The 26849-nt window shown below is 42.4% G+C and overlaps 1 protein-coding gene across 1 annotated transcript; it reads left to right on the forward strand.

The window, feature by feature from the left end:
* Positions 1 to 14866: 14866 nt before the first annotated feature.
* PRSS23 (serine protease 23) lies at positions 14867 to 25899 on the forward strand. The gene is made up of 2 exons (XM_066370343.1): positions 14867 to 15010; positions 22350 to 25899. The coding sequence occupies exon 2, from the start codon at positions 22365 to 22367 to the stop codon at positions 23496 to 23498; it is 1134 nt and encodes a 377-aa protein (XP_066226440.1). The 5' UTR covers positions 14867 to 15010; positions 22350 to 22364; the 3' UTR covers positions 23499 to 25899.
* Positions 25900 to 26849: the final 950 nt, after the last annotated feature.

Below are 26849 nucleotides of genomic sequence, written 5' to 3' on the forward strand. Positions count from 1 at the left end.
CATTTAGCTACAGATCAGAGGTTCACATGACCCCCTTGGTGGGGTCGATTAGTTTGCTAGAACGGCTCACAGAACTCAGGGAAACACTTACGTTTACCAGTTCATTAAAGGATGTGATAGAGGATCCAGATGAGCAGTCAGATGAACAGGGACATAGGGCAAGGTCTGGGAGGGTCGTGAATGGAGGAGCTTCCGTCCCTGTGGAGTTGGGGTGTGTAAAGCCAGGAGGCACGGTTAGGGCCACCATCACAGCGGCCTTCTGGCCCATGCTGGTTCGCATTGGATTCGGACAGTCGGTAAAGAAACAGCAGAGCCAAAAGCTGATGGGCCATAGCCTTTAATCCTACCTTGCACCCGGCGGGCAAGTAAAAATACACACTGGGCTCCAAAACCCAGTCACACTCAGTGCTCACAAAGCCACTGACTTATCCGAGTTTCCTAGAATCAAAGGTTTCTAGCTCACCAGCCTTCTTCTCCTCAGTTCCCCATCTCCGTCCTTATCCCAAATACAAACTCTACACAAACTGGCATCTCACTCAGCACTCCGCCATCTTGGCTGCTTTTCCTGGCCTCCTCCACGTGGCCTCCTCCTGCTGCTGGCTCTACTCTCTCTGCTCTCTCAGGCTAATCTCAGGAACCAAGCGCGCAAGCTCCCGCTCCGTCCCCATTTTATAGTGTAGAAATCCAAACTCTTAATCCAATATACAAAATAGGGAAGTCTCTAATACAAAGACACTTCTCTGAGGCATGATTGGATTGTACCACCCACATCAAAACGGGTGGGAAAGGCCTAATCCCAAAACCAAGCCCCAGGCTACAAGGATTCTCAACACACATTAATATCACCTGGGCTACGGCCTCTTTAGTAAAGTGAGCATAATACATTTTATCTGCCCAACAGGGTGCATCACCCTTCCTGATATGTGGATATATATGTTCACCAATCTGAAAGTTCCCTGAACACCATAATTTTAGAATTTTATGGAGGTTTATCACTTAGGCATGACCAACTATTAACTCTATCTCCAGCCCTTCTACCTTTTCAAGAGAATTGTAGGGGTGTCAGAGGGGGCTGAAAATTTCAAGCTTCTAAATCACGGCTTGATTTTTTCCAGTAAACAGCCCCTATCCATCCAGGAGCCCACCAGAGCCGCCATTAGAGCAAAAGACATTCCTATCGTTTGGGGAAACTGTAAGAGTTTCAGAAGCCTTGTGTCGAAAACCAGGGCCAAAGATCAAATAACAAAACAAAAGATGCTCCTTGTATTCTTATCACTTAGGAAATTTCAAGTGTTTTAGAAGCTCTGTGCTGGGAATCAGCGGAAGACCAATATATATATATATTTGCTATTATATAAAAATATATATATATTTGCTATTATCTCACACCTACTGAATGAAGGTTCAAATTTCTTTGATATTCCATCCCCTGCATAATCTAGCTGCCATCTCTACCTTTCCAACTTTTATGTTCTGCTATCTCTCTCATGCAATTTACAAGGATTATGCATTCTGGCTGGGTATTCAAATCTTTAGAGAGCAAATTTGATGGAGGGCCAAGTTAAACTAGCTGTTGTCCTGTCCAAATCCTCCAACCCCCAGGTCAAACGCAGGCTTGTCCTGGAGCCTTCCCTAACTGCATATATAGCTGGGAACCTTCTGAACTCTTACAGGCCTTTATCTCTTCATTCCTTGGGATTTATCATTTCCCCTTATCTTTCTGCATTTTATTGCGGCTACTTATAGATTTGTTCTATCTCGTATCTGTTTAGAATTCTTCCCTACTAGATATCTACCCTTCTTCAGACAGGGTCTGTTTTGGATTCACTTGTGAATGCATCTGATCCCTCCCCCCCACCCCAGTAATGTTCTACATAGGCTTATTAAATTGGTATAAGTGAAGGAATGAGAAAGGTTGTTTCATAGATTCTTAGGAAACTTGCTTTTTGAAGAATATAAGAAAATATCATAAATAACCTATCTGTATGTAGACAGATACTATTGGAGTTTATGAGGATGCTTGAAAATTGCCTTTCTTAAGTACTAAATCTTATACTTTCTCCCTATTTTTGCAGTACTAACTTTCCAACACAAAAGTAAAACTTAGGTAAATCTTTGGCAAAGCCTTAAAAAATGCCAAATGACGACCAAGCACTACATATAAGCATAACTGAAAAACTGTCTCAGGACCCAGCAGGTCTCTTTGAGCCATGTTAACAGAAGCAAATAACATGCATTTAGGTTGTGTGATACAGTTTACAAAATACTTGTGCAGACATTACTTCACCCCTGTTTCACAACCCTGTGCTTTACCAACAAGGAAAAGGTAAGGTCTAAGAGAAGCCAGGCAACTGGCAAGTTTCCATAACTAAGTAGATGACAGAACTAGGATTAAAATGTCTGAGCCCAATCCAGAGCCCTTGCAATTAATTATTCCACGCCACTTACCGTAGGCTAACAGATAATTTCATTCCTTTGCCACTGAGTGGTTTAGCAAAGGACTTAATGACCACTGAATTCCGGCCCTTGCAATATGAAGAGAGGTCTGGGGAGTGGCATGATTTCCTTGCTACTAAGTGAGAGATTTAAGAAGAGAAGCTCCCTTTTTTTTCCCTCCTGGATGTAACTGTATATGGTATTTGCTTATTATTTCTCTCTCCATGTTGCCACAAGCCTGAGGGCAGTGCCAATGCAGAAAAGGGCAGAGCCAAGAGAGGCAGAGCGGGAGCCTGAGTGCCCCTCCCCTGGAGCCACCCCACGCTTCAACATCTTAATATGTGAGACAGTCAATTTCTTTATACAGCTGGAGTCAGCGTGAGCCTGTGTTCTCTGTTCTTGTATCCTCAGAGAAACAATATGGGAAACTTCATGATATACAGATTCGAGGTAGACAGCCTTGGGTTTGAATCCCCTTTTTCACACTTCAAACTAGAAATGTTACTGATTCAAGAGAGGGATATTCATTTCTACTGCTCAAGGTTATTTGGACAAATGCAGTAAGTGGCAGGAAGTGTCCAATACATGGTTGATAATAAGTAGCTGTTGTTAAGATGAACTGTAACTATACTAATGTTAGAAGTGCTTTTACAAAAAAAATTATACTTTTAAAAGTATAACAACACAAATAAATTTAATTGGCTCACTCATCTTCTCTCCTCTAGTCAGACAGGTATTCGTTTGTATACCAAGGTTGAATCCTATCAAGCTTAGCTCAAGAATACCCAACCTCTGTGTGAACTTCATTTCCCTGAAGCTTTGAGATCACTGGGCAGGGGATGAAAGAGTTGATAAAATTACAATTGAAGCTGAGGTTGGAGGGCTACTACCAAGATTGGAATTTGCCTGGAAGTCAGAAATCAACTCTTCAAAGGGTAGTCTAACAAATCAGATTTGTCATTTATTTGTTTTTAATTTTTCTGCAGAAGGATCTTAAATATTTAACAATTCAATTTTATTGCACTGTTAAAAAAATGGAAAGAGAGAGAGAGAAACATTGCCATCTCTTGTTCTGAAAGAGCAGATAACCTCACTTTACCAATATGTTATTAATACAACTGTGACATCATCATGGTTTAGGCTGGGCTGGACCTTCCTGGATATTCCTAGATTAGAGCCAAGTGCCTTTTTTTATTTCAACACTAAAGCAAATATATATATATATATATATCATGTCCTTTTGGAATGGTGTCACATTGCTAGGAGGAACTAGTTTTTAGTGTAAAGACAGTCTCTTTAATAAATGATGTTGGGAAAATTAGACAGGTACATGCAAAAAATAAAATAAAACTAGACAACTTACACCATTCACAAAAATAAACTCAAAATCGATAAAAGACTAAAATATGTCATGAAACCATAAAAATCTTAGAAGAAAACATAGGCAGTAGACTCTCTGATGTCTCCTGTAGCAATATTTTGCCAATGTATCTCCATGGGCAAATAAAATAAAAGACAAAATAAACAAATGTAACTATATCAAACTAAACAGTTTTTGCACAGCAAGACACCATTAACAACATAAAAAGAAAGACAACTCACACAATGGGAGAACATATTTGTCAATATGTCTGATAAGGGGTTAATAACCAAAATTTATAAAGAACTTCTAAAACTCAATACCAGGAAAGTAAAGAATCCAATTAAAAAATGGGCAAAGGATCCAAATAGACACACTTCTCCAAAGAGGACATACAGATGACCAATAGAGAGATGAAAAAAATGTTCAATGTCATTAATCATCAGAGAAATGCAAATTAAAACCACAATGAGATACCACCTCACACCTGTCAGAATGGCGCTCATTAACAAACCAACACATAAGTGCTGGTGAGGGTGTGGAGAAAAGGGGACCTTCCTGCACTGCTAGTGGGAATGCAGACTTGTGCAGCCACTGTGGAAAACAATATAGTGTTTCCTCAAAAAAGTAAAAATGGAACTGCCTTTGGACCTAGCTATCCCACTTTTAGGAATATATCCTAAGAATCCCAAAACACTGATTCAAAAGAAGATATGCACCCCCATGTTTATTGCAGCATTGTTTACAATAACTATGATCTGGAAACAGCCCAAGTGTCCATCAGTGGACAAGTGGATTAAAAAGCAGTGCTACATATACACAATGGAATACTACACAGCTGTGAAAAAGCAGAAAATCTTACCTTTTGCAACAGCATGGATAGACCTGCAGATTATTATGCTAAGTGAAATAAGCCAGGCAGAGAAAAAAAAGTATCATATGGTCTGATTTATATGTGGAATCTAATGAACAAAGTGAACTGAGGAACACAATAGAGGCGGAGGCGGGGTCACAGGGAGCAGAGGGACAGCTGTCAGAGGGAAAGGGATTGAGGGGACAGGATCAGAGAAGGTGAAGGGAATAGTGAAGTTATATATACATAACACAGAGATACAGATAACGGGACAGCAAATCCAGAGGGAAGGGAGGAAGGAGTTAGGGGGAGGGGGCAAAGGGTACCACGTTGTTGAGGGGTGACAGTGTTATGTGGAGTGGGACACTTGAATCCGTGTTAACACAATAAATTAAAAATTTTAATAAAATAATATAACAAAAAATAAAAAAGAAAAGAAAAAATACTAGTTTTTATTGGCAGCAGAATTCCCAAACTACCCCATTACCTGTCATCTCTCTGTTTGATGGTTGCAACCACTGCTTATCTGGAGGAGATGCCTTCATTCTGGCCATACGCTGTTGTCCAACAGGGCCTCAGCCAGCCTCGAGCAAAGAGAGACAATAACTGTGTGCCAGCAAAAGCCGGGCACACAAGAGAGTGTGACGTTTGTGGACACAGTGACTTCACAGCTGTTTATTAACAGTTTTGGCTATGTCTTTATTTTTCAGGACAAGACAATAATGTGAACAACCACTTACAGATACCACAGGACCTAGTGTTCTCACTAATTTTAGTCTGCTGAAAACCCGGATAAAATATCACTTCTCCTTGAAGGAAGGTCCTACCTGCAGCTGCTGGTGTCAGTACTGCAATCTCCTGCCAGCATGACCTTCATTGCTCTGTCAGGGTGACAGGCTCTGAATTTGTCCATCCTCTAAGAGCACAAGCTGCTGTGGAGGGCACCTTTGTGGCCACCAGCTGTGACATCCACTTGCCTTCATGTGGCTAAGTTCCACTTCACCTCCACAGCTCCTGTGAAAGGGCTTTCTCTCATTCAGCCTCCTGGTATCGGGCAGAGAGCTAGCCCGCCAGTTCAGCAGACTTTGAAGTGAAAAAGAACATAGATTATTATTCTTTGTGGTTTTCCTAATCTGTGTACCCAGGGAAGCAGGAACCAGGTGATCCTGTGTTGAAATAAAACAGGTGACTGGTTTGAAAGAGCAGGAAGCAAATTGCTTCTATAGCTACAAACCTTCCTGCTTCATTTACCCTTGGGCTGGCTGTCTTTGCTTTGCTTTCAAATTATGAGAAGTCACTGCCATTCCCAGGGAAGGCTGTGGGGTGCTCGTCCTGGACGCCAGCTCATTTTTCAGTCGCTCTCCCTTCTTACCAAGGTGAAGGAAAACTAGAGACTTCCTGCTATGTCTAAAAAGTGCCCAAACAATCTGCTGAAAACTAAAAATAAGTCTCAAATTTAGCTCACTGTTGTGTTTTCAAGGTCAGATTGGCTGAAGATGTCAGTCAAAACAGCCAAACAACCTTTTCTATTATCTCTGTTGGAAAGGGCTCCTAATCGTCTTCAAAAGGCTGTCCAATTGGAGCCTTGCTAAGATGAGTGGGGTTTTGTGTCTAATGTGTAAGGGCTACAAAATAACCAACATATGATACCTTCCTCCATTAGCTTTTACACTAGTAGCTATCCAGAGAGTTGCTATAGTAAAAATAATAATAATAATAATGGGAAGCTAACATAATTGGAGAATTGCTTACCATCTGACATGTTAATATTTTGATGCGTTTCCTAATTTAATCCTTGCTATTAACCGATGAGGGTCACCATCCAGTTTTGCAAATGAGGAAACAGAGGATTTCCCAGTGTGCTGGCCAGTCTTTATCTGCCTCCTGCCCAGCAGTTTTCCACCTTTCACTGCCCTGCTCTGTGCCCAGGAAGCTGAGCCTTGCAGAGAGCCAACCTGGCTCCTTTTTGAGCTAACTTTGGCAGGCTCCAGAGGTCAGAGGGTGGGGGGACAGGTCAGGATGTTTCTTTTCCACTCCCTCCCTCTTCAGCACTGGTTCCTTGCAACAGCTGCATCCCTCCCTGGACTGCGCGGCTCCTGGCAGCACAACTCCAGGTTCTTCTGTATCATCTCCCTACTTCTACTTCCTGTTCTAACAGTAGTGAGGGCTTCCGCATGTTGTTAAACCCCAGATGTTCTCTGTCCTTGTTTGCTACCTCCACCCTGTCCTCACCTCCATAAGTAGCCACTTCATTAAAGTCTCTTCATTTGAACCAATCAAGGGCAAATGATTATGTTCCTGTCAAGATCCCAACCAACACATCTAGTAAAAGAGGCGCAAATCAGAGATTCAAACCCATGGTATTTAGTAGTAGGAAAGAGGACAAGTAAACTGATAATAAGATAAATAAAATTGTAAGAGCCATGAGAAAATTGTAGAAAGTGTTCTAGGAAATCAAAGGCTAACAAAAACACTTTGTTGATGATGTGACATTGTTAGGTCTTTTAAAAATGAATATAATTGAGACAGGTGGATATGAAGGAAAGAGCTTCAAATATGAGCAAAAGCATTGAGGCTCTGAAAGCACAAACCACTTATCGGGAACAGAAGTGGGTCATTCCCAGGAGTGGAGTAAGCTTATGGATGGTGTTTCTCAAACTGTGTCCTATAGAACACTGCTGTTCTATGAAATGTTACTACCACTTTGGAAAAAAAAAAGAAGAGACCACAGTCAAATCAGATTGATTGGATATCTTTGAGATCAATGAACATTATTTTTTTTGGAGAGAGAGAAAGGCAGAGAGTGAGAGAGACAGGAACATCAAGCTGTTCCTGTATGTGCCCTGACCGGGATTCAAACTATTAACCTCCATGCTCAGGACAATGCTCCAAACAACCACACTATAGGCTAGGGCTTAATTTTTTAGATTAATGAACGTTTAAACAGGTTCCTTTAGAGCATTTGAAAAGCTAAAATGCATATTTGACTACCCTTTTATATGGATGATCTATTATAAGGTGACCAACTTTTTTACAATGAAAAGGACAAAAATAAATTGAAGAAAACAATATTGTAAATAAAAGAAACATTTTATTTATTGCAACAATAATACACTATAATATGACATGCATAATAAAAACATTTGTAATATTTTATATTGTAATTATGCTTACATGCCTATTAATTTTTAATAATAATTGTAAGAAAAAAGTACTCATTTAGAAACAAATACATCACATCACATGCAAAGGACCAACTCTGCATTGATTAAATATGAACATTTATAGATTAGTCTTCCAATATCAAAAAGGAGCACATGTAGGAGGACACTTTTTGAGGGAGGAGGGAACTTACAAAAGAAGGACTGTCCTCCCTAAAGGAGGACGATTGGTCACCTTATCTATTACCATCTTGCAGAGTGTGGGAGGAAACAAGAGTTTGGGAAATGCATATTTTCCGGTAGGATTCAACAATCCTCGAGAATCCCAGCAGAGTGATTCAGAACCCTCCATGGCAGGCAGAACTCAGAGCATGTCCCAAAGGGTTCTGCAGAGAGTCAGCAGAACTTCACAAGCCATGGACGAATGGTGCCTAGAGTGCTGTCATATAGCTGTAGCATGAGAAGTGAAATGTAATTAGCAGGGCAAGTGGAAATCAAATTTGTTATTTTGACATGACCCATAAGGAAAGAATGGTGAATGGGCATCAAAAAGATTTGGAATGTATATCTTGGAAAATATTGGAGCCCCAGGGGTAAAATTTCCTATACAATGTGCCCTGTTCTAAGGGCTGGTAAGCCAAATTATTTCAGATCTGATGTTTTAAGCCAATTAAAACGAGACAGGCTCTCTGCTAGATTATAAAACCAGACAGTAACTATAAATAATCTAAAAACCTATTAAGACTAGAAAACCATAAAGATTAGAAAGAAGAACAGGACAGAGTTTCTGCTCATGAAGACCTCTGGACCACTTGAGATTAAACAGTTAAATATATACCTACAATGTAAGATAAAATCTCAATAAAATTACCTGAAAACACAGAGAATAGATCTACACGTCTAACACTGAAGGTTTCAGAGAGCTTAAAGCACAAGTAGAATTGGCCGGTGGAAAAAGGAGAAATCTCATGAAAGATGTTAAATTTGACCCCATATTTAACCACATAAAAGCTTACTTCTTATAAAACGAAAAGAGAACCCAATATTTATGAATAAAAATAAATATAAATTAAAAACAAAAAGATGTTCCAAAAATGCCTTTTAAAGTTATAGAGATTTGGTAGAAATGTTTATAATATAAATGTAAAGAGAATAACAAAGTCTATTTCAAGGCCAGCAGCTCTGTTTCTTCTCCTTAAGTTAAAGGGAGAAAAAAATATTTTTCTCTTGTTCTGATGATCAGTCAGTATGTATGTTAGAGTACATCCGAGAAGTCCAGTGCTGGCCTCTGGAGACTTTCTGATTTTGACCAGAGAAAATGACAGTTATTTCAAACTGTTTCTCATTTTTCGGTTTAAAATAATGCCGACAGTACATGTGAACTTACTAGGGCCAAAGCCTGTTTTTCTTCCTAATAATTTTAGATGCTATATTCTTTTAAGTAGGATTAAAATTTTCTTTGCTGTGTAGTTTTTTTAAGGCCCTATATGTGACAATTTGACTACACAACTACTTTATATGTTAAGCTTATATATACTATACCTTCACATATTTATAGTCAGAGCGTACTGACTACTTTTATTTCCGAACACTTAAAATAATCTATACTTAACAAAAACAGAAAATTTTAAGAAGTCTAAAGGTGATGCAAATATATCATTTAAAAAATTAAGTGCTACAAAGGTTTATTTTATTGTATTTTTGGTGGTTCTTTTTGCTAGCTTTTTAAAAATAAATTATGGGAGCTTGTTGTGGTTTTAGTTTAGTTTTTTGTTGTTATTGTTGGTTTTGTTTTGATTTACCATGTAATATTTAAAAACTATCATTATAAGAAAAAAATCTGGTTTTGCCCTTAAAACACTAATATATAGACTTGACAATATTAGTGCTTCAACAGACGTTTATTGAATAAAAGAGCTGATGGTACCAGGTGGAGATTAGAAGAGAAAAAAATACAACCTTGGCCCCTATTTGAATCTGTAAGTTTTTCTAAATTTGATACTAAGAAATTCTTTGTTGCCTACAGTCTAGACCTATGACAAGAAGATTTGAGGTTGAACAGGAGTCCTGGGATAATTTTTTCTTAGAAAGCTTGGGTTAAACTCTGGCATTGATATTATAACAATTTGATTCATGCATTCATTCATTCATTCATCCAATAAATTTTTAAACATTTCTAGAGCATTCACAGTAGTAGTAGTAATAATAATAATAATAATATTAATAATAGGTAATGTCAATTTGGAATTTATTTTGTGCTGAGCCCTCTGCTGTGTGCTTTGTGCTGATTAACTCACCTGAGTCCTTACAACAGCCTTCAGTTAGCTCCACTGTACAGATGAGAAAAGTGTGGTACAGAAGTGGCAAAACATGGTCACCCAGCAACTATGTGAATTTTAAATTGAATCCAAGTCAGTCCAAATTCTAAATTGGATTCACATTCTTAGATACTCCAGGCCCCCATGGTAGAGATGCTCAAAGATATATATCTATAGTTATATATGGATTGTCCTCCACAAGGATTACAGTGTCATAAACTGAAAGACTGTGTCTAGGCTCTTTTTTTTTTAACAGATGCAAGGCCAGGCCATTAAGGTGATTTACCCAGAATCACAGAGACTTCCCCTCTCAACCCTCTGTGTTGTCACTTGGTCCATTTCCCTTTTCACTCACTACATGGGGCTTAGAACTCCCCTACATACTAAGCAAACCACTAGATCTATATCATTATAAAAATAAGAAACCATACAGAAATGATTTTTAGGTACGCAATTTTATCTCCTTAGAAATAATCCTCATTGATTGATAACTTTCAAACTGACAAATGGGGAAGCTGCATGTGGATCTTGGCCTCAGGAAGAGTAAGCACTGAAATGGAGTGTAGCAGTGTCGAGTTGGCCTTGGGTCTCTCCCTCCACCCTAAATTTCCAGATATCTTTCAGTCCCATCTTGTTTTCTACCTGAGGACATCTCACAGGCTAAGTGACTGTGCAACAGGCAACAAAAGCAAGACAGAAGCAAACGGATGTTTAGAGCTGCAGCGACATCAACGACTGATTTAACCTCCTTATTGTAAGCAGGAGAAAAGGCAGATCTGAGAAGCCATATAACACAAAACAGGAGCCTGGTAAAAGAGTGGAAGAGGCTGAGCAGAAATCACCATTGTAGAGCACTGAATATTCTGTTTAACCACTTTGAATTTCAGTCTCCTCATCTGCAAAATAGAGATAATCATAGTCCCTAGCTTTCTGTTTGTCCTAAAGATTACTTGTAATAAAGTATATTGCACACTACGTGGCTCATACCATGAATTAAATAAACAGAGGTATAATGATTACAATCCAATCCTGGTTCTGTCCTTTCATTCACCCACCAATTTTCTCATTTCTATAATGGAGGAACCCAGTGAGATGTTTGTTACAGCCTCGCTCATCTTCATCCTTTGAGTTTCAGATCAAATTCTACCACCTGCCTGACCTGTGGTGGCGCAGTGGATAAAGCGTCAACCTGGAACGCTGAGGTTGCCGGTTCAAAAACCTGCACTTGTCTGGTCAAGGCACATACGGGAGTTGATGCTTCCTGCTCCTCCCACTTCTCTCTCTCTCTCTCTCTCTCTCTCTCTCTCTCTTCTCTCTGAAATGAATAAAAAAATTAAAAAAAAAAATTCTACCACCTATGTAAGCCTTCCCCCCTCTGCCAGAGTAGGAATTAATGATTCCCTCTTCTCTGCTCTTTAGCTGTAGCCTGATCCAGCTTTTATTTCACTTTCTCCTGTCTCTGATTTTGCTTTGCTTCTACTCATAGCATAAATTCCTGAATGTGAGGTATATTTGCCCCTGTACGGTCAGTAACCTTACCTTATCCAGAGCTGGCACTCAGTAAATAGGTGGGCCTTGACCTGAGCGCATTTCAACAACTCAGTCGCTATGCACAGAGAATGTACTTGAGAATTATAATTATAGAGTTGAACTAAATTCTTAAGAAGCAGTGAGAATTTTGTTTGGTTTTTTTTTTATTTTGTTTGTTTTTTAGGGAGGGGAGTGGGCAAGTACAAAAAGAAAAGCAAATATCTAGGCTCAGCATGAGGATACCTGCTATTTACACAGGCCATTTCTGTTGGAGGTCAAAGTACTCTAAACATCTGTCTTCAACGTTGTTCTTATGGCAAAAATAGTGACAACCTCAGAGCCAGGTAGAATCCTCTCATTTTGCTTTTGACAGCTCCAGGAAACAACAGAAGCTAGGGGTGCTTGTTCAAACCTGAGCTCTCATTGATAACCTGTAGTTAGAGCTCCTGTCCGGGGAGGGGCAACAGGCTGGAACCTGGCTGTGGGAATGGTGACAGGGGAGCGATACGCTCCTGGATCCTTCTGTGTCTCAGTTTCTCACTCTGAATGATGGCAATAACTAGCTTGTTCTTCATGATTCCATCACTTCAAATTGGCTACAATGTTATTTTTAAAACTGCCAAGACAAATGAGCAATGGTAAAAGTGGATGTGCTGAAAGATGGTGCTCCAAAGCAGAGCTAAGGCGCGTTCTTGTTGTATAACAGCTATAACAACAGCTAGTTTTATTAAGGGCTCACTATGCATCAGATACCATGTTAACTATTTTATGTGTATTCGCTCTATTCTTTTTTTTTTCCATTTTTATTTATTTATTTATTTTTTACAGAGACAGAGAGTGAGTCAGAGAAAGGGAAAGACAGGGACAGACAGGAACGGAGAGAGATGAGAAGCATCAATCATTAGTTTTTCATTGTGCGTTGCAACACCTTAGTTGTTCATTGATTGCTTTCTCATATGTGCCTTGACCGTGGGCCTTCAGCAGATCAAGTAACCCCTTGCTCGAGCCAGGGATCTTGGGTTCAAGCTGGTGGGCTTTTGCTCAAACCAGATGAGCCCGCGCTCAAGCTGGCGACCTTGGGGTCTTGAACCTGGGTCCTCTGCATCCCAGTCCAACGCTTTATCCACTGCGCCACCGCCTGGTCAGGCTCGCTCTATTCTTAAAATAACCCTGTGAAGTTGTCTTCATTTTACAGAGGATGAAACTGAGGCACAGAGAAGTTAAGCCAAAAACTACACAGCGAATAAGTGAAAAAGCATGGAATAGTACTCCCACAGGTGAATGCCACTGGTACCCTATTCATAGACTGTCTTCCTGTGGACATCTTTAATTTGGAGCCTAGCATAATGCTTTACATGTAATATTTGTTGAATTGGAGTAAACTAATAAAACTCAAGCATAGTTAGGAAGGCTTCTCCCCCTTCTCCCCCTCCTTCCAATTTTATCCTCCGCTCCTCTAGTAAGTATTCTATTTTTAATGTTGTTTCTCCAGTTGGGAGCTACAGACTCTTGAAGATTTATATACATAATTTAATTTTTTTCAAATATGTGATTAAAATAATGAATAGAAACACAGTCTGGACCATTGGAATAAGCATGTGATACCAAGTACTACCTTGTGATTTCAGTGTCTATGTGTGCCATGCCTTGACACCAAGAGTTACCACTTCAGTTCTTATGCTAACAAAGAACCGCGCAAAGTTCATCTCAAATGATGTATTAGAGTCATATACTGTATTACAATGACACGGGGTGTAAGGAAAGGAAGTGAGACTGCTGGAACAGGAAAGAGGTGAGAAAACAAGGTCAATACAGGGTGCCTCACACACCATGATGGTGGCAGAGCCACACAGAACTCGAATGTACCCGACCCCGGCAGTCAGTACCACATAATGCTAGTGGTTGAGTCAACATTACTAATAAAATTTTATAGTTCTGGGAGGAGATCTTTATGTTTAATTTATAAATTTGTTTTGTTTTTATTCTAGAGTTGTTCAAAAGCTATAACATAAGCTTATCTATGTGTGTGTGTGTGTGTGTGTGTGTGTGTGTATGTATAAATGCAACACTTTAAAAGAAAATACTTTAAGCCAATACTGAGGAAGTCAAAGAAAATTTTGCCCTTAAGAGTGGAGAAGATTGGGTTCCCTCACGTTTAGGAAACACCACATAGTAACTTGTGTTTGGGGGCTTTCCTATTTAAAACAGATTACAAATACAAACACATTAGATACATCATTAACACTTCGGCTCTCTCTTTTTTGAGAGCAGGTTTTGTTGGAAGAAAGAAAGGCTACAGGGCTTAGTAGACAAAACGTGGCCTCAGGGCTTCAGGACAAGTCATGAAACCTCTGTAAACCCTCTCAGTTCCTGTTCTGTGAAATAGTGCTAATCTGCCCTCCTTCACCACAACTGCCTATATGAAAGCTGGTTCACGGAAGGTGCTAAGTAAATGGTCATTTAAATACAAAACTGATGTATTTGGGAGAGAATAGAAAGGCTCTGCCACTAGGTTCTTAAATGGCACAGCCACCCGCCTGGTTAGAGGAAGACCCCGAATTGTGGCCCCTTTGAGTGCCTTTGGGAAGCAGGCCCACTGGGCGAGGAAGTAGCTCCACCAGCTGGAGCCGCGACAAAGAGCCGAGGCTCGTGGGCTCAGCCGCCAGCATTGGGGAGCTGCCATGCCCCTGCCGCGCTCTGGGCCCCACGTACCGCTCCAGGGGCTGCAAAGCATTAGTGGTCTGTCTGGTCGTGTCACTAGAAAGTCGGATCCTGTTCCTTGGAGGCACCTGAGAAACTGAGTGAAGAGAGGAACTCGGTCACCTAAAACCTCTCAAAGTGCATGCAGTATGGGGAGCGCACCAGTTTTTCGCCAATTGTTCAAATTGGCTGAAGGGCTTCCTTGTGCCCAGGTGTGGCCTGCGTCCCCAGCTCCGTCTATTTTGTGGGTACCGAGCTTTCGTGAGCAGGAGGCGGGCCGCAGCCCCGGGGTGCGCGGTGCTGAAAGCGGCAAGTCCTGGAGTCCTGGCCAAGGCAGGCCCTCCGCGGGCTGGGGCTGACCGGCGCCACCGGGACCCACCTGCGCGGGGTCGCACGGCGCTGCTCCGGCCGAGTCGCGGCGAAGGGAGGGGGCGCGCACGGTGTGCGGGGGGCGGGCGCGCGGCTTCCCCGGGGGCGGGGGCGGGGCGGGCGGGCCTCGGGAGGCGGGCCCGCCCGCTGCCGGCGCTGCTCGCCCGCCAGCTCACACTCGGTCGCGCCGCGGGGCAGGCATGGGAGCTGAGCGCGCCCTCCCGGCGCCCACACCTGTCTGAGCGGCGCAGCGAGCCCGGCCCCGGCGGCCAGCTCGGCGCGGGTGAGTGCGGGCGCGGCCGGGGTGCCGTCCCGGTCGCGGGCCAGCGCGGTGCCGGGAGGAGCGGGACAAAGGGCTGGTGCGCACAGGGTGGGGTGACTGCGCGGGGCACGGAGACGTGGCCCTGGCCGGCCTGGGGGCTCGAGGACTGGAACTGGCGACCTGAAGGGGCTCCGCGGAGACTCAGGCGCTGCTGGGCACTTGGATTCACGCACTGTCATTCGTGAAGCGGATGGGGAACGTTCTGAAGAAACTGCTATCTTGAGTGCCATGTGGGAGTGGAGCAACAGCAGGTCTGGGAAAGCTGCCTCCCGGCTGGACGGTGCCAACACCCGCACCGCCTGCACGCACAGCACCGCTTGTCCCCCTTGAGTTTTGCTTATACAGTATGTGTTCCGACAACAAGATCTGAACATTAATTTTTAACCCTGGGCACGTGATTATGAACACATATTAGCAAGCAAGAGGAGTGCAGCCAACACAGGTTGGAAAATGGGATCTTTTCTCTGGCGCCTTAGCAGATAACCGTGTGCTTCCCTAAGAAGCTAGTGTCTGTGAGCTATCTGCGGTTGTCGAAAGCAAATACGTCTTCAGCCTGTGGACAGTCAGCATGAGTTAACTTGTAAATAAAGTTTGGGGGAAAGTTTTTTAAATGCTTCAAAAGAGGAGGAAAAAGACTTGTTTAAGTGAAGGAATACCACTACTCCCCTTTGCAGTGCAAATTCGGTTTGCTTTCATGAGAAAACAGCAGATAAAAACCCTGTTTGTTTATTGTCTTTTGGGCTACACCCATAAGACTTCAGAAACAGCCCCTTAGTGGGTGGAAAGCTCCGGGTTAGTGTTGGCATTGGGCTGACTTCTCTCAGTTCCTGAAATTGAACTTGAGGGGTCCCCAAGCACTTTATAAGACCAGTGTGAGAATCGTTCTTCACGTGGTGGTGTGGGAAGGAGTTACATCTATGGTTTAAAGTCAGCTGTGGCCAAACGCTGAATGCCAAATTAAAATCAGGATATTTATTGCCACTTGTTTTATGATCCTATTTGTGCATACGAACATTTAAAAGTGACCATATCACTGTGTCCCAAGAAGTCTGTTAGACAGGAGTGGGTTGGAGGTGGAGAGGAGAGAAGGAACTTAGGAGATGCCACAAAAAAGCCATTATGTTTACCTGTGAAAGTGTTTGTGATTATATGCACACCGTTTGCATTTGAATAAATTGTTTCAGCTGTATTTGTCCCACTTATATAAAGTCAAGAGATAATTTGTCATGCTTTTCTGTGCCTGAACTGGAAAGGAAGCATTTTTCCAAGGTAACTAATCTGGATCTCATTTTGTAATACTGACAGCTTATTCAGGTAGACGATGAATGCTGGGTGCATTTTTCTGTCTGTAGCATAAATGCCAAAATGCCCATTAGAGGATCTGAGAACAGTACTGGCCCTGCTCTACAGTGTTTAAGAGTCTCAGGTTCTCCTGCATGTTTCCTCTCACAGCTCCCTTAGGATTCAATTCACCAGGCATTATTCATGCATGACTCCCACTGACTCCTGGGAATTTGTTTCTCATGGATTCACCATTGACAGTTTTATACACTCTGTTCTTGTTCTGCTACTAGGTTTGTCCTAGGTCACTGGGGTGGTTCATTTTGCCTAAAATCTGATAGAGAAGAAGTTAAGCTTCGTTTGACCACAAGATTATGTTTAGGGCGGAATGGCTTGTCAATGCCCTGCATTTCTTTTCTATACAAGACTGTAATTCTTAAACCACTGTGTGATCAGGTCTGTTTTCTTTTAATAGATTCTGTGACTTTGGAAAATGAAGGCAAGCCTGGCTACAGAGCTTTGTTCATTTTTAGGTATTTGCTTTAGGAATTAGCATGGTTTCACTATTCAGTATCCCTGGCCACAGATTGCATGGAAAACCCTTTGTCATCCTTCCAGCTGGTATTCAGAACGTTTTATCTCCACAAACTTTCCCACTGTTTCTTTCTGTCATTACTGTTTATAGTGGTCACAGGAGTTCACATGTTGTGCAATAGTTTATACACTGTGCTACGGATTAGATTTTCCCTCCCAGCACTTACTTGCTGTAGCAGTTATATCAGTCTCCCAAACACTTGCCCTCTTGAGGAGACCTGTGTTGTTGCACTTTCGAAGACTAAGCTGCAGACAGAAAAGAAAGTAGTCTGGTGCTGGGTCTCCAAGCAGATGAGTGTTGTTTGCACATCTGATAATGTGCACTGCTCCTTCCCTGTGAGGTTAGTAGTGAGCTTATGAAGTGGCAGCATGCTCATGAGGTCTGTTTTTAGGCAGTGGACAGCGGGACAGTGGCTCATGTTAAATGATGGAACATGAAATGTGTAATCCTCTTGTAGGTCAGATATACAGCGTTGGAACAGGAATACAGTTTCCATATTACTAAGCATGGTGAAAAAAGTATTTGCCTACCTTAATTTTCCATTCTGCTTTGCCAGTTAGGTGAAGTGATGCATAAAAATACTTAGCTGAGAACTTTAAAAGATAAATATGTGTCTGAAGAATTCTTATCCTGTAAAGGCTTATTCCTAAAAATGAAATGTTGTAGACTTAAATTTTCTTCATTTAGATTTGCATATAATCAGCTAAGACTTGGAAATCTTCATTCCTTATTTGAGGTGCAAGTTTTCCAGACAGTTCTATAAGGATAAGGTGATTCATTTGTAAAGAGAGAATTTAGAGTTATGCAACCCATTTAGTTAACTTCCCAGTTGTGAGCTTATGGATGTTTTTTTATTATATCTGCTTACATTCTATAGAATGTTTATATTTCAATAACTTAAATGGGCATGACACAGGCTTACCAAAGAGTTTATAAAAAGAGTAGCAATAATTATTTGTTTTCTGGGGAATTATTCTGTGATCAGGTGAGCTGAGAAATTAATGCAAAGCCACCAACCTAATTTTAAAGCATCACAGTTATTCTTGGTGCACTGTTAGTTGGGAAGGATGAGGGAAGGTGTGAGTGCCTCAGCAGAGGCACTTAGTGAGCAAGCAGTAGGGTCAGTTCCCACTCCCACTTTCTGGAGAGCATTCACACCCAGCCATGCTCCACTCCACCGCCCTCTGCTGGAGGCCATTGTTTCCTCTGATGACTGACCAGGGAAGTCTTGTCACTCAGATAAGCAGAGATGAACGTGATCTCTGAAATTTTCTTTTTATTTTTCCCCAATGCCTCCCCTCTCCATAATTTCATGAATAGGAGCTCCTGCCTGGGCAGTACAGGAGAGCACAGACGCTGTCTGTAAACATTATGCCTGACCTGTACTTTTGTAACCCTAGAAAATAATCAAATCAGAGCATGCTGGATCTGAAAAGACCAGAGCAGAAAATACTACAGAGATCACCTGGTATTCATAACAGTTTTTAAACCACCCTAAACACACATGTGGTAAAGGAGTGAGCAATTTATGAAGCTGTAAGTTGAATATGATGTCAGTTTAAACCCACCTGAGAACACACAGTTTTATATCTCAATTTCTGATCAGGTATTTTCAAAAAAACCAAATCAGTGTGGAATAATTTGACCTGCATTAATCCCTAAATCTGAATTTAAGTTTTTTAAAATGCAGTTTTATAGCTTTCAGAGATACATAGAAACTTGAATCAAGATAGAACATGTAAGAACAAGGTTGTACCCCACCACAAGTTAATGAATAGATTTAAGTAATAATATAGGGACCTTGTAAGCAATGTGTTAAACTAGTAGGATTACTGTGTTTTGAGGTATTTGAAAACCTTATTTCTAAGGGATTAGAGCTTAAGCCAGCCCTGTAGAATTAAAGTTGTAAGGACTCTGAATTAGTTTATTATCTAATACTCATTAGATAATATCTACCTAGAACAGTAATTTTCTGTGGTAGACTCTTCAGCATTCTCCAGCAGTACTGCGTGATTTATCAGTGCTCCCAGAGGCCCTTGGCTTATTCATCCATCATTTTGCTGAAGAGCAAATTCGATCTTTTATGTTGAGGGGCTGGAGTCTAGCTGACTGCCCAGCGCTCACACCCAAGACCAGACACGTTCTCATTTCAACGTGCCCACTAACTTTTGTGAACTGGTTTCTAAAAACATTGTTTCTTTTTGAATGGAAGATATTTTAAAGAAACAACATAAAGAGGTATGCCACAGTGGCACTGGTGGCACTTGTGAAATGAGGCATGCTTCAGGGCATTGAAAGTATTTTTTAAACAGGAGTTTACTACAGGCAAATCACTTGGAAAAGTGAAATTAGAGTTAATTTTGCCCAAGAGAGGGTTAATTCATTAATGCAAAGTTCCTAGATAGATCCTAGTTGCAAAAGTCTGGCCTGCTCTTCTCTTCCCTGACACCCTTGCCAGTGGACTCGTTCAGTGTTGGATAGGTGGATGGAGCTAACGACAGATGCCACTGGAGTCAATCTGCTGCAGTGGGTAACTCAAACTCTGCATGCCCCGAAGCCAGTTAGCATACAAATTTCAGGTTTGGGATTTAAAGATGCATGACATAGATAATAATATGAGCATATTTTAACTGTTGTGTTTGTCGTGCACATCAAAAGTATTATCTACAGCTTATGATAATATCTAGTATAATACTATCTCATCTCCTACTTTCTTTCCCCTAAGAATCATATTTAATCATATTTTGAAAACAGCAATACTTGGCAGCTTGCACTTCTGTCTGGGTTCCGGGTTCTCTTTCTTAAGATAAGCTGGAGTAAGACTTGGCCTACCACATCTGCTGCTCAGTGTTGGCAGGTTTTAACATTCTCCACACTAGTCGAAGGAAGGGGGGGTGGTGTCTAGGGGGCCAAGATACAGCCCTGTGGGAGATACATGATTCCTCCTAGCATATATCCCACTTGGCAGGGATTCTGGTGTGGGGGCATTTAGTCACCTAGACAGCAACTTACATAGCGAAAAAGCTGTCCAAGCTCCAGGTATGTCCGAGAGCTGGGCCCTCCCCGGGAGATGGAGATTATCAGATACAGAGCCATCCCCCAAAGTCTCCTAAAGTATTGTCCTCACCACACTTACCTGTAAAATTCCTGTTGGGGAGGAGGCCTCTACTAACCTTAGCATCCCTTCCCTCATCCACTTAGACCTTTCTGTCTGGACAGTAACCTCAAACGTGTGTGCACATGATGTCAAGGATTTAGAGAAAGAAGTAGATGTACTTCCTCCCCACAAAAGGGCCCAGAGATCCTTCCTATTTGGAAAAATGGAGAGAAGCAGTTTCAAGGACTCAGGAAATCCCAAGGAATTGGCTTTTCTAGGACCTCATTGCTTTCTCCCTGACAGAAATAGAATCAAAGACAAGCAAAAAGACCCCAGCGGTGGGTGGGGCGCCCACATGTTTTAGAAATGTAGCCTGTGGATATTGGGGATTTCGATTGGCACGCTCGCCTGGACTAGATCAGCTCATTGGGATCTTTCAGTTTTGTGTAAAAGAGCACAGAAGGTATCCCAGAGTTGCCAATGAGTCTGTACTCTTGAAGAGGGAAAGGGCGAGACTAATGAAACAATTTCTGCCTGACTCCTGCTACATTCCACCAGCCTCTTGAGACCTAACTCCTCTTGTCCCAGCTTGGGGATTTGGGTTATGAATGAACTACCCCACCTCCTAAGTCAGCTTCTGTTGAACTAAAGGTTCAGAGTCAGTCAGAGCCAACTGATGTTTGAACATTTGTGAAAGCACTACTTACCATCTTGTACTTTCTTGTTTTCTGGTGGGGGTGATTGATCTCCATCTTTAAACATAGCTTTCGGGATAAAATCCAAACTCATCATTTCATGTACACAGCCCTTGGTAACCCCAGCCTCCCTCCGTTCCACCCCTGCTAAGCTAAGCGTAGTTCTGAGATGACGCGCACTGCTGCAGGTCTCCCTGCCTTGCCCAGTGTCGTTTCCTCTAAGAGGACCCTTCACTCTGACTTAACATCGTGTCGTGTCTCTTCAGCTCCAGCACCCACCTCCGGCCTCACCTCCCCTGGAACCTCTCCCCTGTCCTTACCGCCATACCTGATCCCATGCCCTTTGTCTGAGCTGCCTCCTCACCCCCATGCACCTCCATTAACACGCAGCATGCATCATTCAAAAAATTATGTTTTGAGCCACAATAATCATTCACTCACTCTTCCACTAATACAAGCATTCATTCAGTAAATCTGTATTGAGTGCTAGCATAAGCCCATATTCAAGACTAGCTGGGACCACAGATAAAAAGACCTGTAAGCCTTGGCCAGTTGGCTCAGTGGATAGAGTGTCATCCCGACTTGTGATGTCCTGGGTTCAATCCCCAGTCAGAGCACACAGGAAAAGCCATCATCTGCTTCTTCCCTCTTTCCTCGCCCCCTTAGCTCTCTCTCTTCCGCTCTCGCAGCCAGTGGCTTGGCTGGTCCGAGCACTGGCTCCAATGCTGAGGATAGCTTGGTTGATTTGAGCATCGGCGCTAGACAGGGGTTGCCAGGTGGATCCCAGTAGGGGTGCATGAAGGAGTTTGTCTCTCTATCTCCCCTCCTCTCACTTAAAAAAAAAAAAAGACCCGAAAAAGTAACCCACAGTCACAATCATACTGTGATCGACCTTTGACAGAGGTCTTGGTAGTCAAAACCAAGGTAAGACAAAACCCCAAGGAAGAAGGAATATTTTGTTTGTTAGAGGCTTGACTAGTCTGGCCTTAAATTTATAACAGTTAAGTTTGCTCTAAATTGCAAAAAAGAATAAAAAAAAGTCTCATCCCCTTCTGAATGCACTGGCTGTTTAGAGGCGGCGAAAGCCCCTGTCCATGTGACGCTGTGACACTGCCCTCTGTGATGCCTTGTCACTCAGTAAACGGAGTAATTTAAATGTACCCTCTACGTGAGCAAGTTGCTCTGGTGATGCTCCAAGTTCACGCTATAATGAGAATGAGAGGAAAGAAAGAAAGGCAGGGGCATGAGGGAGAGAGGAAAATAATGAAGGTTTAGTAGGAAGCACAAAGAAGGCTCAAAATTACTCAGAAATTGGGGCCGGTCCATCAGTTCATCTGGGGATTAGTGACCCCACACACCCTGCCCTGCAATCATTAGGGGCATCATAAACATAAAAGAATGAACACCCAGTTTCATTTTGGGCACCCAGCCACGGGAATGTTCCAAGGTCAAGCCCTTGCATTGTAAGTGAGACCATTATCTAGGGATTCCTCTCCACACCCTGATTCCTGAGGAGGCTTTACATACTCAGAAACAATGACAGGCATGCCGCTGACTGTGTCTGCAGTCAACGAGTGCCTGGCCCAGCACTCGCCCCTTGCCCTCCTGACCCGCTTGTCTTTCTTCCCACAGAGAGTGGTGCTCAGCATGGCGGGGATTCCAGGGCTCCTCCTCCTCCTCCTCCTCCTCTTCCTCTGTGCTGTCGGCCAGGTGAGCCTCTCCACTGCCCATTGGAAACCCACTTGGCCTGCTTACCACCTCCCTATCGTCTTGCCCCAGTCCACTCTCCACTTGCCCAAGCCAGACTTTGGAGCCAAAGCCAAATTGGAAGTGTCTTCCTCCTGTGGACCCCAGTGTCACAAGGGAACTCCACTGCCCACTTACGAAGAGGTCAAGCAGTACCTGTCTTATGAAACGCTCTATGCCAATGGCAGCCGCACAGAAACACAGGTGGGCATCTATGTCATCAGCGGTGGTGGGGGCGCGTCTTCTGGAAAGTCTAGGAGGAAGCGACAGATTTATGGTTACGACAGCAGGTTCAGCATTTTTGGGAAGGACTTCCTGCTCAACTACCCCTTCTCAACATCGGTGAAGTTATCCACAGGCTGCACGGGCACCCTGGTGTCAGAGAAGCACGTCCTCACAGCTGCCCACTGCATACATGATGGGAAAACCTACGTGAAAGGAACCCAGAAACTTCGGGTGGGCTTCCTGAAGCCCAAGTTCAAAGATGGTGGTCGACAAGCCAACAACTCCAGCTCGGCTATGCCCGAGAAGATGAAATTTCAGTGGATCCGAGTGAAACGCACCCATGTGCCCAAAGGTTGGATCAAGGGCAATGCCAACGACATTGGCATGGATTATGACTATGCCCTCCTGGAACTCAAAAAACTCCACAATAGAAAATTCATGAAGATTGGGGTGAGCCCTTCTGCCAAGCAGCTGCCAGGAGGCAGAATCCACTTCTCTGGTTATGACAATGATCGACTGGGCAATTTGGTGTACCGTTTCTGTGATGTCAAAGATGAGACCTATGACCTGCTCTACCAGCAGTGTGATGCCCAGCCCGGGGCCAGTGGCTCAGGCGTCTACGTGAGGATGTGGAAGAGACAGCAGCAGAAATGGGAGCGAAAAATTATTGGCATCTTTTCAGGGCACCAGTGGGTAGACATGAATGGTTCTCCACAGGATTTCAATGTGGCTGTTAGGATCACCCCTCTCAAATATGCCCAGATTTGCTATTGGATTAAAGGAAACTACCGGGATTGTCGGGAGGGGTGACACAGTAATCTTCCCTGCGGCACTTAGAGGTCTTCACGTACTCACTTTAGGAGAGGCCACATTTTGTCATTGGGGTGTGTGTGTGTAAAATGTGTCATACTATCTTTTACCTACTTTTTTTAAATTGCAAGATGACTGGATTTATTATTTGAAAAATTGGTTTGTGTATCCTATCAGATCATTTAAGCAGTTCGGAGGCATACCTTTGCATAGAAGTAAAAAGCATACTGCTGTTTGGGGCAATAGGGACTCTTTAGCGATTAGGTTAATCTTTCACTTTTTTTTGAGAACTTTGATTTTTATTTTATCTGAACTTGTTTCAAAGGTTTTTATTAAATATGTGGCATACAGGAGATAGAAATCCTTATGTGTGTATATTTGTGTATTTTCATCTGATTTTTGTTTTTATTTTTTAAAATACCTAATCACTAGTGTTTTCTGATGGCACTGTTCCCACCGCATGCAACTTGCAGGAGCTTTCAGATGACTTCTGGGAAAGGCAGTTACAACATTTCGGATTTGGGGCATTTGCACAGTAGTCCTTGATCGGTAAAATAATTTGTTGACTATGTTGGTACGCATAGTAGACTATATCTTACAGTCAGTCAGTACCCAAGCTGTTTGTAGTTTTGAAGTAGTTTCTCTTCCGAAGACTGTCACTCTACTTTTGGGGAAGACTTTGCATACGGCTCTGCCAGCTTTGCGGTCACACCAGAGTAGGCAAGATTGTTTATGCCAGTCCCTCCATTTAACAGGATTTGACTCTCCTATCTTGAACTAGCTGTTTTCCAGAAGACAATAAGCAGGGCCTAATTGGAACAGGCTGTATTGCTTCCCAGCTAACCGTTGTGGTCACACTAGAAACAATCATTACATTTTACCCCCGGAGTATAGCGCATCTCATGTTTTATCATCTGGACAGAGTGATTTAAAATGAATTAAATTCCAGAGAACAATGGATGCATTGCTCGGCAGATGTCACAACAGAATAAGCACTTGTTTGAAGCCTGGCACAGACAGACAGCCTAATCAAAATTATTCTGCATAGTTTTCAATACGCTTTTGGGGAGCTGTGTACTTGTGTAACATGGAGGTTTTTCTCTTGGACTTTACTTATAGTAAAAATGTTTGGAAGGTGCTTTAAGAAAAAACAACATGGCTTTTTTTTCACTAGCATTAAAAGGGCATGTTTTACTGGAATGTTATAATCTATAGGCACAACTAATCAAATATAACAGTAACAGTGACATTTGGGAGAATGCAGAGTGGATCAGCATCATTGCTCTAAGAAATGCCTTTATGAATGTTTTATCAATATGATAATTGCAGTATATTAAGAAAAGAGTTTGACTACTTTTATGTTTTCATTTTTTCGTCTCTCAGCCTGAACACTTTTTAAATGTATTACAAGGCAGATGTTTGCTGTTCTTACACTCTGGTTAGTTTCAACCTGCCTTGTGATTGTGAGGTCACTCAGATAACAGCACTAATGCTAAACCTCCTCCGGGTGGCTTTAGGCTGGCATGTCTCCTCAGAAGGGTAGAAAAGCGTGTGAGCTTTTCAGATGGATAATCCTGATGAGGCACTCGAGGTGTACACCAGAGGCTTTCTTCAAATCACATAAGAAACTACGCACAGCAAAGAGACACAGGGCTGCCGGGAATCTTCTGAGTTCCCGAACAGTTTGCTTGGAACCTAGCAGAAATCTAGCCTGAGGAAGAAGAGAGGTCTCCCTCTCTCGGTCTGTCTGGTATTTAGGGGTTCTGTTTGTTTTTAACTTGGTGCAAAAAGATGTTCACTGAGCACCTAGGTCAGAACTGATTCTTTAAAAATAAATACATCTTGATTTCTTCATTTTGATCTTTTGCAAAGTTTAAACTTACTTCAGCAGGAATTGGCAATGGCACAAAGTCAAAATAATGCCAATTTTTAGTTTACAAGTAGATGTACTTTACTAAAGAATTGTACCCATATGCTCTATACAACATAACTCATTGGACTATAAAATCATTCGGCATGTCTATTTTTTTTAGTGGTAAGAAAAGGAAGCATGGTATTAAACTATCATTGAAGTTGAAATAAAAAGAGAGGAAAGGACTCTCGATAATTTAATATAATTGGTGCTTTACATGTATTAGTTATACTTTGTAAGGATATTTTCCCAGGAAGACAAGTAGAACGTTTCCCAAAGTATGTGCCTTAAACACTCATCTCTCCGGATTTTCTACCAAAAATCAAAAGGGCACCATCACCAAGGAGGAGGAAGATACCCGTCAATATTCCCTCTTTATCAGGGATTCACATGCTTGTTTGCACATTAAAAGCTCTAAAAAGTCCTGTACTAACGAGACATGTTAATACTTTAAAATCAGCATTTCAATAAACATCTTTGATCACCAAAGCCTTGTTTTCTCCTGTAATACTTCTGAGCAATTTAGCGTTCCAAATACATTTTGGGGATTGCTGTACTAGCCGCTGGGGTAAGGGGAGGATGCACAAAGTCTGGTGAGCCCCCGTGTTGCTCTCGGTTGTCGGTGCTTTTGGGGTTTAACCAAAAGTCCCAATCCAGGTTTGAAAATGTTCAGACAAAACAGCAGAGAAGGAACTTGAAAATCATTTGTTGCTCAGTGTCAGAAGGTTGTGGCAGAATTTGGGACACATGTTTTCCATGGACTTTATATTTGAAGTTATGAATTTTATAAAGGATCTAGTCCCTCCTCTCCCCACAAAATGGGGGCAAAGGGGATGGGGCGAAAGAGGTAAAGACATGTGAGCCAGTCAATGGCAGAGTTGTACATACATTCTTTCATTACTTTTTTTAGACCAGGAATAGATAAAAATAAAATAAAATCCCAGAGAGGGGGTAGGAATACGGAAACCGTACTCTTCACTGTGTGTGACTCATCTACATGCTCCACGGGAGGGCAAGCCCCAGGGGCACTTCGGTCAATGTTCAAGGTAGTAGTAGTCTCACTAACACCTACAGGAATCTTCCATTCAGAACTTTTGAGAATGACGAGCCTGCACTGGAATAATGACTCTCTAGTCTATCCGCCATGTGCTAGCTGAAGGGTAAATGCAGCCATCCGGGGTGTCCAGAGGAATTCTGACAGCAGTCCTCAGCACTTCCTCTCTGAGGGCGGGTCCTCAGCTCTGGGCCAGAGGCCCTGCCGGACAGTCCCTGCACTTTCCTCTTGCTTTGTTGGAGTTTTACTGTTCACGTCTGCACTTTTCTTAGTCCTGGTCATGAACCAGTTTAAGAATGCCTTGAAGTTGCCTCCATCAATTGATTTCCATGGATACTTGGTAGAGAGGCCGTATAATTTATCATCTAGAATGGAATTCTTTTGA

The sequence above is a fragment of the Saccopteryx leptura genome, chromosome 1 (genome assembly GCF_036850995.1).
Source record: "Saccopteryx leptura isolate mSacLep1 chromosome 1, mSacLep1_pri_phased_curated, whole genome shotgun sequence".
NCBI classification, from domain to species: Eukaryota; Metazoa; Chordata; class Mammalia; order Chiroptera; family Emballonuridae; genus Saccopteryx; species Saccopteryx leptura.